The following is a 12500-nucleotide window of genomic DNA, read 5'->3' on the forward strand; positions in this document are numbered from 1 at the left end:
CACCCAGACAACGCTAGTCAAACTGCTGCACGTCTCTGCGGATCGCCATGCAGCGTTCAAGTGCTGCACGCCGTGCGGAGAAACGGCCTACCTGCATTCCCGAGGTCGCTGGCGAGTGATGGACACAGCATGTGACGCCAGCGGTCGGCAGCAGACCATCGCTCGCGATCCAATGCATGATTTGCTTCCCGGGAAAGACGAGGAAGTGAGAGAAGGGGGATGCCATGGGGGCAGTATGCAGACATGTGGTGGAAATGTACATACGAAGTGAACATGGGATGTGTGGATATGGGGTGTTTGTGGAGAGCGAGAAGGGTGTGTATTGCATCATAGCTCAATAGGCAGCAGCGTCCGAAGCCGAATGGAGGTTCGTTTCGCCCGCTCCAAGGGTCGTTGCCAGCCTGGTATATATATTCGTACATAGCACATAGATTCATACGTATACCTGTTCTCCTACATACATTCCCAGACCACAGCGTCCCTTTCTTCGCCACAAATAAAGGATCCACGCACCAGCCGACCGCCGCCGTCTCGTGACTCAGCCCAGCCTATCATTACTGCTCCATTCAATTCACTTGGATTCTCCACCCTTCCGTCACCCATAACCCCCAAGTGAGTCCCTCTTTTCATCTCCCTGATCCACGATCCTCGGAAGCATCCTTTCTCCCGTGGGCTTCGCCAGTCGTTTGCCAACTGCTCTGGGCTTCTTTCGCCTACGCTGGCGCCTTCTGTGCCTCTCTTCCTCTTCGCCTCTTTTGGCTCTCAGGCCAGCTATATTAACCGCTGTTGGGCGGGTGCATACCCCTTCGACTCCATCCGCACCCCAGAAAAACCTTGTCCAATCCCAAAAAAAAGCACTTCTGCCATGCCCTTACAGCGCGCAGTATCTGATTCCCATGCCCTTGTTTCGTTTCGAGCTAACGATGACCCGTCTGTTCACTTTCGCCCGCGCCCAAAGATCAAGCCATTCCCAACGAGCCCTAGAACTTACCACTTATCTCCTTCACTCCAACTTCGTTCTCCCAAGCAGCTCCTACTAGACTGGAGTGACGACCTTTCACCTATCAACGAATTTCATATACCAATAGCCAACATGTCTTCCCAGCCCCTCGAGAAGGCCAAGGTAATTTTTTTTTTTCTGCAAGATGCACATTCCAACAACACAGACTGATTCTTTTACTTGACCAGCTGCCGGTCCCAAAGAATCTTCTTTTCATCGAAAATGATGTTCCACCTTCGACCACCCCTTCAGCGGCGACTACTCCCACAGATCATGAACTCGACCCGCTTGCCCATGCTGGCGATAAGGCAGAACTTCTCACCCAAGCTCTTCATGAGAGTCAAGTCCCTACAAAGCCAAAGAGCCCACCTAATAATGTGTCGAGGTTGGGCAAACTTGGACAGCTTGAGACAAGATTGCCGGATATCAATGCGGAACCTAATGAGTATTATGGCGGAGCACAGGTAACCAGTAGGGCACGAACATTCAGCAATGTAAGTCTCGTGTCCTGTTCCTGGACGAACCAACTGATCCACAATAGGTCGGTGTCGAGGGTGAATTCAAGCGTCGGCCTATGCAAATGGGCGGTGAGAAAATCTCTAGAAATCGCCGACTTTCGCATGGTGAGTACTACGTTAATGGCGTATGCTGATAATGAAGACGAGAGTACCCCGTCTGCTCCCAGGCGCTATTTAATTGATGTCGAGGAAACAATGAGACTCGTGTTGGAGCAAGAAGACACGGATAACAAGTGAGTCACATCATGTTCGAATCCAATCTGACTCGTACAGCTTCCAAATTTCTATCTATGATTCGGGTCCCAAACTTCTTTCATTGGGTACGGCGAGTTCTAATGCCCATAAAACCTTTGATATCCGGGTATGTCACAAATATCTTTGCCGTTTGATAATAATAATTGCTGAAATGCGCTGGGGTTAGGGCACATATATGTTATCGAATCTTCTTCAGGAACTCGCACTTGCCCGAGACTATGGACGCAAGCGCATTGTCTTGGATGAAGCTCGTCTTGCCGAGAATCCTGTGGACCGTCTCTCTAGAATGATCAAGAACTCATTCTGGAACAGTCTCACTCGACGCATCGACGCAGAGGGTCTTGAAATCGCTTGCGCGGATCCCAAGAATAGAAGCCAGCACATGCGAGCCAGGATTTATATTCCACATGGAGAGGATGAAATGGCCGAGCATTATCGTCAAATGTGCTTCTTCTCTCAAATCCCTAGCGGTATGATACGCTGACACATCAACGCAGAGCGAAAGAGAAACCCAACCTCAAACTCGAGGTCGATATCCTTCCCAAAGAATGTGACAATCCAGCTTTTGTCAAGACTCTCAACGATAAACCAGGCATTCTCGCTCTTGCAATGGATAAAAAGGTTGACGCAGACGGCAAGTCTCACCTAGAGGCTCTGCCATTTATCGTTCCCGGTGCAAGATTCAATGAGAAGTATGGTTGGGACAGCGTAAGTAATACATCGGACTTGTAAAATTAGCATCTAATCACGTGCAGTACTTTATGGCCCTGGGCCTCTTGGTAGACGGTCGGGTCGACTTGGCCAAGAGTATCGTCGAGCACTGTATTTTCGAAATTAAATATTACAACAAAGTTCTCAATGGTAACCGATCATACTATCTCTGTCGATCTCAGCCTCCTTTCCTTACAGACTTCGCCCTTCAGATCTACAACCAGCTTGATCGCAGCAAGCCAGCCGAAAACAAAGCATGGCTCAAACGTACCATCCAGGCCGCTATCAAAGAGTACCACCGGTACTGGATGCAAGAGCCCTCGCTCGACCTTGTCACTGGCTTATCTCGCTACCGCCCTTCTGGCCTAGGTATTCCCCCTGAGACTGAAGCCAGTCATTTCACTCACATCCTTCAGCCGTATGCTCAGAAGATTGGGATCTCTGTGAATGAGTACATTGATGGTTACAACGACGGGACAATCAAAGAACCTGAGCTTGACGAGTATTTCTTGCATGACCGAGGAGTACGAGAGTCGGGACATGATACCTCATACAGACTCGACAGAAAGTGTGCAGACTTGGCGACTGTCGACTTGAACTCGCTCTTATACAAGGTGAGCTATTACTATGATTGACACACAGACGCTAACCGGACAATGCAGTATGAATTCGATATTGCTTCGGCTATCCAAGTAGCCTTTGACGACGAACTCTACCTGGACGAAGAGTTTGAATTGTCTCCCTGGCCTATCACCGCCGAGGCCTTCAAGGCTGGCGCCACCTACCAGCTCTCGACCAAAACTCCTCAGACAAGCAGGCACTGGTTTGAACGGGCAGCTAAACGCAAGGCAACCATGGATGAGCTTTGTTGGAATGATGGACAGGGAATGTACTTTGACTATGACACCAAGCTCAGGAAGCAGACGCGATATGAGTCCGTCACTACGCTCTGGCCTTTGTGGGCAGGCTCTGCCTCGGAGGAACAGGCTTTGAAGCTTGTGTAAGTAGCAAATATTGTTCGTTGTGAATGAAGCGTCGCGACTCACAAGTTTTACAGCCGCAATGCCTTACCCAAGTTCGAAGTTGCTGGTGGTCTTGTATCTGGAACTGAAGAATCGCGTGGCGTAATCTCGTTGGACAGACCTAATCGTCAATGGGGTGGGTACCTCTGGGGTTTGTCTGGCACGTGCTGACTATCAGTGATCAGACTATCCTTACGGTTGGCCTCCTCATCAAATCATGGCATGGGTCGGGCTTGAACGTTACGGATTTGTAGACGATGCATCCAGGCTGGCGTACAGGTGGATCTATATGTGAGTTGTTGAGTTTGGATGTGTTAAACATACTAACACTTGACCTATTAGGATGACTCTATCGTTCATGGATTTCAATGGTATCGTTCCGGAAAAGTTTGACGTTGTTGAACTTAGCCACATGGTAGATGCGGAATAGTGAGTGAATAGACTCGCATCCGATTCACTTGGAAGCTGACCCCGCCTTTCAAGTGGTAATCAAGGTACTGATTTCCGATACGTGCCGAGAGAAGGTTTCGGGTGGATGAACGCTGCCTATCAAATCGGTCTCCAATGCCTGTCAACCGGTATGAGACGAGCTGTTGCTGCTTGTGTACCAGTTAGTGTTCTAGCAACCAACTGCAATGGCTAAGCTGACATCAAACTTTAGCCTTGGGTTTTCTTTAACCTTCCTGCACCGGACTTCACATCTGCCAGGAAGCGACGTGCTGAACGGGAAGCCCGGGATGCCGAAGCAGCCGCATCCGGCCACGGTGGTGTGCCGAAGAACGAAGTCCATAATGAGCCTCCCTCCCTAGAACAGGCCATCGCCAGCCTCAAACTGGAATTAACTGCTCCGTATTCGAAATCGGTCAACAAATGATAAGGAAAGAACGCCTGGAAACATTCTTGATGGCGTACATATGTGTACTCAAACGTCCATCCCATTGCGCAATCGATTCTTGTAACTCATGGATATGGTCATGTAAATCAAATATAACCACAACGTCCAGCAGTATGATACTTCATCAAAGAAATGACTTAGACTCGATCTGTTTATACATTCGTGATGAGAACCGTACTACTAATGGCGAATATCAAATACTATATGCGGTAAGCCGACCTTAGCAGTAGTTCTTTATACAGACAGACAAACAGACAAACAAACAGCCCAAGTAAAATAAATAAGTACTTCTTTTGCAAGAAATCCAATTTAACCAAACAAGTTTCGAGGTGAAGCAAGATCCTTTCTTCCTTCTTTTTTGACCTACTTGATATATCCTTTGTAGGCCAGTGCATCTTACATGATGATGAAAACCAGAGCTAGTATACAACCAGTATACTCACGCAGAAAGGCATAAATAAGGAAGACCGTCCGTATCCCCGCTGATGTCTTTCTAGTCCTACACCTTTGCACCCCCAATAGTTCCCTAAAACACAACCTCTTATTCGTCTTTTTACCAATTTCGCTTGTTTATTCCACCTGCCACCATCATCACCGTCATTATTATAGCGATCCTTGACTTCCATTACTTACTCCCAAAGAATAGTATAGCCACTAACAACATTCACAACCTCATTTGATCAGAGGCGCAGCACATCCCTTGACGAAGCATTTACTCACAGCTACGTTCTGTCTCCCTTCCAGGTTGTCTGCACCAATTCAATGTCGTCGATCCCGGACCTGTCAACAGGGAGCTACATACCCCACCATTGGAGGACTGCTCCAGGGTCCTCGACCAGCACCACTTCAGTTCCCACAATATCTTCTTTATTAGCGGATAAGTTTAAACATGCGAGAAACTCAACGCTGGATAGTTTAGGAGGGGCGAGAAACTGGCTTGCTAACACGATGAGTAATCTAGGAGATTCTATCAAGAGTAAGCACCTTGAGAACACTGCTGTCACAATCTGTTAACCGGCCCCTGATAATTGCAAGTACCCTCACCACCCGCAGAGCCTGTTTACGGAAGGAACGTATCTTTCCCTTCCTACCTGACAAGCGATGATTCTACTACCACCACTAACAGCTCATTGGGCACCCAAATCGCCGCTGAGACCCCTACACCATCGTCTGTAACCACTCCATCTGTCGAGCCTACAAATGCAGTATCTTCCTCTGCTTCTTCTAGAAGGATGCCCACCAATGCCATTGAAAGCACAAATGGTGCTAGCAGCTGCAATGTCACGAGAACCCCTGAAGGTTGTACTTCCTTCGACATAGACATTAGGCAAATTAACCTGGAGGAAGGAGTAGCAATCATTAGTACAGGAGACGATGGACCTGCACATTCGGTAATTATCACCAGAGACATTAGTCAGTGTTGAGGACTTCTTAGGTTTCTGCGGGCACTAATCTTGTCGGAATTTTCAGATAATGTTATCAACATTGATGTGAATAGGTTGACAGCTGATCAAACTACGTCAAATTCATCGACAGCTCCTACAGCACCCAGAGGCATCCTACGACGACCACAGTCGTCAGGATCGACACAATATTCTCAAGCTTCTTCATCGCCAACTCCATCTTCTGTGTCGCAGTCTCATGCGCAGCCGTCAAGTGGTGCAGGACCCAGGTCAGTAAGGCTGGACTGGCATGAATGGATGATTCAACAAAGATTGACAAAGGGCACACTTTTATAGCTTACTTGACATTGCAAGTAAATCGTCACTTTCTTACTCTGGACCATTACTTGTCTCAGGGGGACCACCGACTCCGGGAGATGACGGACAAAGAGTATTTCAAGATGTCAGCGTGCACGATTATTGCACAAGTACCAATGGTCTATCTGGTCTGGATAAACCTCTTACCGCTTTTGAAAACATTTCTTCGTTTATTCAAAGACGATGTGAGTGGATCACAAAGTTTTACAAAAATCTGTTATTGACATGGCATCTTTTATTCTGAAAAGACCGTCAGGACGACGGGTCCTTGATATTCAGCCGAACAGAGGCCAACGAACTCGCCCCCTACTTGTTACAATCCGGGAATGACGGTACTGAAGAGTCTCGGGCCTTGATAGGTTTTGGCCTCGATGATCTTATCATTAATAGCGTCCTGCCGTCCAAATATGAGTCCGAGGGTGACACAAGTCGATCTAGGACAGTGCTTGTAGACGATACGGAAGTCCCCACTACGACTGAGGCTGGATCTGGGGTGGATGTAAGCGCGTGGAAGGGCCACTCTTTGAATAAATGGTTGAGCGAACGGGTGGCATCTACAGATACGTTCGGCTTGCAGTCCGATATATCAAGTCTTTCCGATGGAAAAGAACTGTTGAATGATGTCCGATCCTTGGGCAGCCAAATGTGCCGCAGACGTGAGTTTACCTGTACTTCCTACCAAGACCAAAAATAGGCTTACTGTCCCGTTTCGGGGTCAATAGACGGCATTGATTCGGATCCAGACTTGACGACATATTTTTCAACTCGGATAGGTACATATATGACCGATAGGATGCTCTCCAGTGGTACGCGGGAAGTCACCCCCGGTATTCTCGCCGATGCGGATCACATCCTTTTCAAAGCCATATCTGCATTATCCGGAATGTCAGAGGATGAACGCATATCTACGCTCTTAGGACGAAATGCTCCCACTTACAGCCGTCATACAAGCCAATCGGCAGCTTCCCGGACTCCATCAACTGAATCTGTGACATCTCAATACCCGGATCATTCGCTATATTCTGACAGTAGCTGGTGGGCACCCAGTTCCCCAACGTCTCAAAGCAGCTCATATGTTGAATCACCGTTGACTTCATCAACATCATTCAGTGATGTTCCGTCCACAAGTCGATCGGTCAGATTCAATCCCTATGTCGAAGCTGTTCATTATGAGTAATTGGTTCCTGTCGTTTCTGAGATTAGCTGTTGTTGTTTCATCTTACATAAATGTAAAATTTCTCTCAGACTCGTACGAATTGGAGATTGAATCGCACACTTTCCATCGAGTTTTTAATATCGTAGCCACAGAAAGACTACAACTCCTTCCTTGTACACACCCAGGCCCAGAGAGAAACTTTGTGCCTGTCGCCGAATCTTCGACCTTGCAGTCTTGATTCTTTTCAAACGTCCACTTGCTCTCGCTCTTACCAGCTTCTTCCAACTATTTCATCACTTTTTCCAAAAACAACATCCCTTCTAATACTTTTTCACAATACCTGTTCCCTTGTACCCGAGCGCACTTTTTGCCCAAATTAGTATGGCGTCTTGAAGAGCGCCTGGTATATCTTCCCCCTGCCATGACTTGACAAAGACTGGATCTGCCACTCCTTGGGTTCCAACAGAAGGTAGGCTGAACTGGATGGGGAAGACAAGTAAAAATTGGATAAAATCTGCCTGCAACACGGAGTAAAACGAGTTTTGCAATGAAGTTGGGGTTGCCGCAGGAAGGGCACTCAACAATCTCCAGCTTGCCATCTGGTCTCAGGACACGAGCAGCTTCCTCCAGTTATTTGACCCATTTTGACTCGGGAATGCTTAGCCCGATGAGGCGGATATGGACAAAATCAAAGACGCCCGAATCATATGGAAGTCCATGCAGACTATAAGAGCCCGTCGGTCAATTTCGGTCGATAACCAGTTGGTAATTAATCGGACGTGCACTTACAAGTCCGCTATCTGCCAAGTGATGCCATCCTTTATGCTCTCCCATAACCATATTGTTGGCCTTGTGCCGATTCAGTGGTTGTTGACTTCCTGACTGTTCGTTCAGCCTTGGCCAGGCTGGGCATGTCTACTTGGCATGGAGCTAGATCCAGGCCTACTATAATAACCTTCGGTCATGCTATAGCTTGTGATATAGGCCACAAGCCGGATCCCATACCAATCTAGACAGCGAAATTCAGCAAGAGCATGATTCGGCATAAGCCAACTCATCACGTCCAAGACCTATTTAGGACGTTGATCAAGTATGATAAAAGTATGACGATTCCCGCTTAGTTCAAACAACGTTTCATGTAGCCTTCCTTCTCTGCAGCAGATGATCAGCAATCGGTAGACTTGCTCGATTCACATGATACTTGCAGATCCAAGACTTGTCTTTTCCCGTCCAACTTTGTATAGGTTAGCCACTTGTTCAACTTTAGCATCTATCCAAATTCTCTTCCCTGACAAGCCAGATGATGTTCTGGTGACTTTTCACCCTTCAAGAGGACACTGTGAAGATATATTGCTGTCATCCTTCACATTCTTCTTCAGGCTCAAATTTTGTGTGAGACACTTTCGTTGCGCGCTTCCATGCGCTCTTCTTCTCCTTATGGCCAGCAGGCTCGTCACGCTGGATCTTAGGGCTTCTCCAAGCTAAAAAGGAATGTCCAGTGGCATAGGAGGCGGTGCTGGGTAGTTGCGGGGTTTGCCAAGGTCAGCGAGCCTCTATGGATGGAGACTGTCTGCCACTGCCGGCCGCATTCCAGCAGCGTCTCTTATATACTGTTACAGCTTTCTGCAGTCTGCATCTGCTATTTACGATTCACCATTGCGGCACAGCGCTTAAGGCGGAGCACGACACCACCGAAAGCGAGCACAGGGCGCAGAGCGCAGTGGAACAGGGCCGAGCTGGCTGATAGCTGATATCGGCTTTGTGCTGCGTAGTGCGTGCATGTAGTGATAACCTAATCCATTTATATATATATCTTCATAGTCGGACGTATCAGGTGCTGGAGATGCATCGCGCATATTATGGCATAGAGCATGCATGATGACATACAGCCTACGTAGCATTGGCAGCTGCCTCTGCCCATACAGCGCAGCGGGCACAGCCACAGGAGTACGGACCCGCAGGTACGCCAACCCACGCGACGACGCGTCTTTTTGATTTACAAAATTCGCCCTGCGGCCCCTGCGGCGAGCCTCCACCTCCACCTTCCACAGTCTTTTCGCTCGGCACTGCCTGGGCATTTAATTTCCCTCCGCCGAATGCCAGATGACAGACCCACGGGATAATAAAGCCCACTTCAGGACACTTTTCAGAAACTCACTATACAAAGCACAAAGCATGAATGCCCGTATCCCTTTGATCCCCGCCTGCGATCGCCTGCGTACAATTACACTTCCCTGGTGCCTGCTTGCGAGCATTCCGGTTGTATGACGTGGGGCACAACAAAGTCGTTGCCTTCCGGTACAGACGGGATGACCATATCGTTCATTGGCTGGTGAGAACAATTCACAGAGAATATATATATAGCCACATGTATCTTCTCAATTATCTCTCAGCCCAAATACCTTACAGCTCTATACCAGAACAAGCAAGGCCACCTGCACCACATACCTTTGATCATGTTCACCAAGGCCGCTATCGTCGTCGCCCTCGCTGGCACTGTCAATGCAGCTCTTTCCATCAACACTCCCGTATGCCTTTTGCCCTTTCCCGCAACTATATTAGCTCAACTGACAACTATTACTTTAGGCTTCTCTCATTGAATGCCAGCCAGCCGCTCTTTCATGGAGTGGTGGCTCTTCCACTCCTTACTATCTTGCCGTCCTTCCTGGTGGCCAAGTTTCTGCCACTGCTGTGGGTCTACAAATCTCAAGTCGGTGCATATATATAACTGACAGCGATACTATGCCTTATAGCTCGAGAACATCGACACTGTTGACACCGAGTCGTACACTTGGACAGTCAACCTTGCTTCGGGCACCAACATGTAAGTTTGAGCTTTTTTCTTTCAAGTCTCCTATCGTAGACTTTATAATTTCCAAATGTCCTTCGCCCATCACGCCGTGCTGAGAGGGACTGAGCTGACATGCATTCCTTGCGCCTGCAGAACCATCAGGGTCACCGATGGCAGTGGCAATATCGCTTACTCTTCCCCCGTCGTCATCCAGGAAGGCTCCAGCTCCTCCTGTTTGACTTCCAGCTCTTCCTCATCTGCCACTGCGTATGTCTTTTTCAACTATAGCGGCGGGGGTGACTCTGCTGACAAATAACATCGTGCTGGAAATAGCGCTGCTGGCTCTTCTTCCGGTGACTCTTCTGCTTCCACAACTGCCTCTGGCTCTTCTGCCTCGTCAGGCTCTTCTGGCTCTTCTGCTTCCACAACCGCCTCTGGCTCTTCTGCCTCCGCTTCTTCCTCTTCTTCCTCTAGCGACTCCGGAGCCCTTCTCACCAAGGGCAACGCCGGTGTCGCTGCTTCCCTCGTCGGTATTGTAGCCGCCGCTTTCGCTGCTGTTGCTTAGCAACGTAACATTGGACAGTGAAGACCTTTTTTTGTTTGAAAACCGAACAAGCTAAAATGGGAATGATCATTGAACATTTGTAGCTAGTTTGATTGGACGTCTGAGATACGATCTTTAAAGATTTACAAGTACGACCCTCCCCCTAATGGTAGTGTGATGCAGCATTGATTGATTTTTTTTCCTTTTTTTTTACATTGATACTCATCAACAAGCAGTGTACAAGTTATGGCTCCCAGCATATTTTATTTACGTTGGCCTAGCTGGCTATCGGATAAATAAATTGATGATATCGAAAAACCAGGCGTGCGGCAGGCCGGTACGATAACGATAGGCAGTAGATGGGGGGTGATAACTGGATACTACAATGATGGTTAGATTATTATATTCTCGATATTTTGCCGTCGCAGAAAGAGAACGACGTTAAAGACGTCATCGTAACGGAAGAACCACTGGTGGGTTTGGTTCTTTGGCCAAGTCGAAGAGGCACGCCGGAGACCGAACTATAGCTAGACTGGGTAATATACACTAGTACCCTCTTCCTTTTTTTTGCTCATGTCTTCGTTCCTGCTTATTGATTCACAGTAATTTATGGTTAGTCATTTGTTGCGATCGTTGATTATGTTGATTTACGTTGATTGTTGTCCGTCATTTCTCGTCTTTTATTTATGGATACGATTCAGGACAACAGTGAGGGTTGGTCCAGCATTCAGTAGCCGCAGCAGTAAACAACTAACTGTACTCCATGCCTCGCTGCTACGGTCATTACAACCATTCGTATCCCGCTGATACTGATGGTGGGTAACACCATCACACAAGAAGCAACAAGGAATATACACAATATATAGTGTCACGAAGTTTATCATGGGCATTATTTCTTGTGTACTACTTCTTGGTATCTAGTAGAAAGTCACAAAGACAATATCTGACCTCGTATAAAGGGCAAGTAAGACGATCATAACGAACGACTGTCGAGCGATTCGCGCATGTATGCAATTAATACTTCATGGTATCAAATCCGGATAATCACAATTATAGCAGTGTGGGTATGAATTGTCACCAAAAGATCCAGTCATTGCACAAGATCCACAATAATACACTACACATTGTGAACCCCCTCAAGCATTCCCATGCACGCGAACCTTACAAGATCCAATCAGCCAAACAATTTTTTAAACAAACGCACAAACACTTACCCTATACAAACACGTCAAATCTCCGCCCCAGTTGCTTTCTATTTTGAATACTACCACCCCAATCCGAATACCCAAGTCAACAATGTCGGAAGAGACGGGGAATGTCTGGATATGAGAATAGCTGGAGGGGTCGTATGTGAACGTGCCAAGAGGAAGATAGTTGGTGTCCTCCTCGTTATTCAGATCCGCCCTAATTATAATGTCAGAGGTTTATCATATGTACAGTAATCTACGTACTGATGAGTTGCACGATATTCAGCAAGCTTTTCCAATCCCTCCGCATAGTCTACCAAGCCCAGCTACGTCCATGTCAGACCATCGGCTTCACGTAAAAAAAAATATCATATACGTACGACCTTGACAACCTTGGGCGCCGTGGCAATATCCAATGCCAACTCCCGCGGTGCGTGCTCGATCGTCACATCAGAAACTACGACTCTGTCCACCAGCATGACTCCCAGACTTCCTTCAGATCCCTTGATTGGCCAACAGCTACCAACTGAAGTATCAGGGTGAAGAGCTGTCGCGGGCGGCCGTCCTTGGACGTCTTTGCTCGCCCAAAGGAGTTTGCCAAAAGCGGATGCCTTTTGGAGGGTGAAAGTATCGGATGTAAGATGTGGAATTACTCGGGCGC

At 47.7% G+C, this 12500-nt stretch overlaps 4 protein-coding genes across 4 annotated transcripts in view; 3 read left to right on the plus strand and 1 right to left on the minus strand.

Annotated features, from left to right (window-relative positions):
• Positions 1-1093: 1093 nt before the first annotated feature.
• On the plus strand, positions 1094-4380 carry CNBB2890 (hypothetical protein; the record flags this gene model as incomplete). The annotated part of the gene is made up of 14 exons (XM_771964.1): positions 1094-1123; positions 1189-1494; positions 1542-1623; positions 1661-1751; positions 1792-1879; positions 1940-2217; positions 2271-2481; positions 2529-3098; positions 3147-3484; positions 3542-3642; positions 3692-3797; positions 3849-3935; positions 3990-4116; positions 4168-4380. The coding sequence occupies 14 exons, from the start codon at positions 1094-1096 to the stop codon at positions 4378-4380; spliced, it is 2628 nt and encodes an 875-aa protein (XP_777057.1).
• Positions 4381-5163: 783 nt separating this feature from the next.
• Positions 5164-7338, plus strand: CNBB2900 (hypothetical protein; the record flags this gene model as incomplete). Its single annotated transcript, XM_771965.1, has 6 exons — positions 5164-5377; positions 5437-5814; positions 5872-6073; positions 6159-6346; positions 6410-6817; positions 6884-7338. 6 exons carry the CDS (start codon positions 5164-5166, stop codon positions 7336-7338), a joined length of 1845 nt encoding a protein of 614 aa, XP_777058.1.
• Positions 7339-9773: 2435 nt separating this feature from the next.
• Positions 9774-10673, plus strand: CNBB2910 (hypothetical protein; the record flags this gene model as incomplete). The annotated part of the gene is made up of 5 exons (XM_771966.1): positions 9774-9845; positions 9904-10008; positions 10071-10141; positions 10262-10375; positions 10442-10673. The coding sequence occupies 5 exons, from the start codon at positions 9774-9776 to the stop codon at positions 10671-10673; spliced, it is 594 nt and encodes a 197-aa protein (XP_777059.1).
• A 1115-nt stretch (positions 10674-11788) lies between these two features.
• CNBB2920 (hypothetical protein) overlaps positions 11789-12500 on the minus strand; it is a gene marked incomplete at both ends in the record, with an annotated part of 2976 nt that continues 2264 nt past the window's right edge. Inside the window, 4 exons of the mRNA XM_771967.1 lie at positions 11789-11812; positions 11867-12056; positions 12104-12165; positions 12220-12500. The exon at positions 12220-12500 is cut by the window's right edge and continues 1952 nt beyond it. Coding sequence (XP_777060.1) covers positions 11789-11812; positions 11867-12056; positions 12104-12165; positions 12220-12500 — 557 coding nt within the window. The remainder of the gene's footprint in view (positions 11813-11866; positions 12057-12103; positions 12166-12219) is intronic.

Source organism: Cryptococcus neoformans, chromosome 2 (assembly GCF_000149385.1).
Source record: "Cryptococcus neoformans var. neoformans B-3501A chromosome 2, whole genome shotgun sequence".
Taxonomy (NCBI): domain Eukaryota; kingdom Fungi; phylum Basidiomycota; class Tremellomycetes; order Tremellales; family Cryptococcaceae; genus Cryptococcus; species Cryptococcus deneoformans.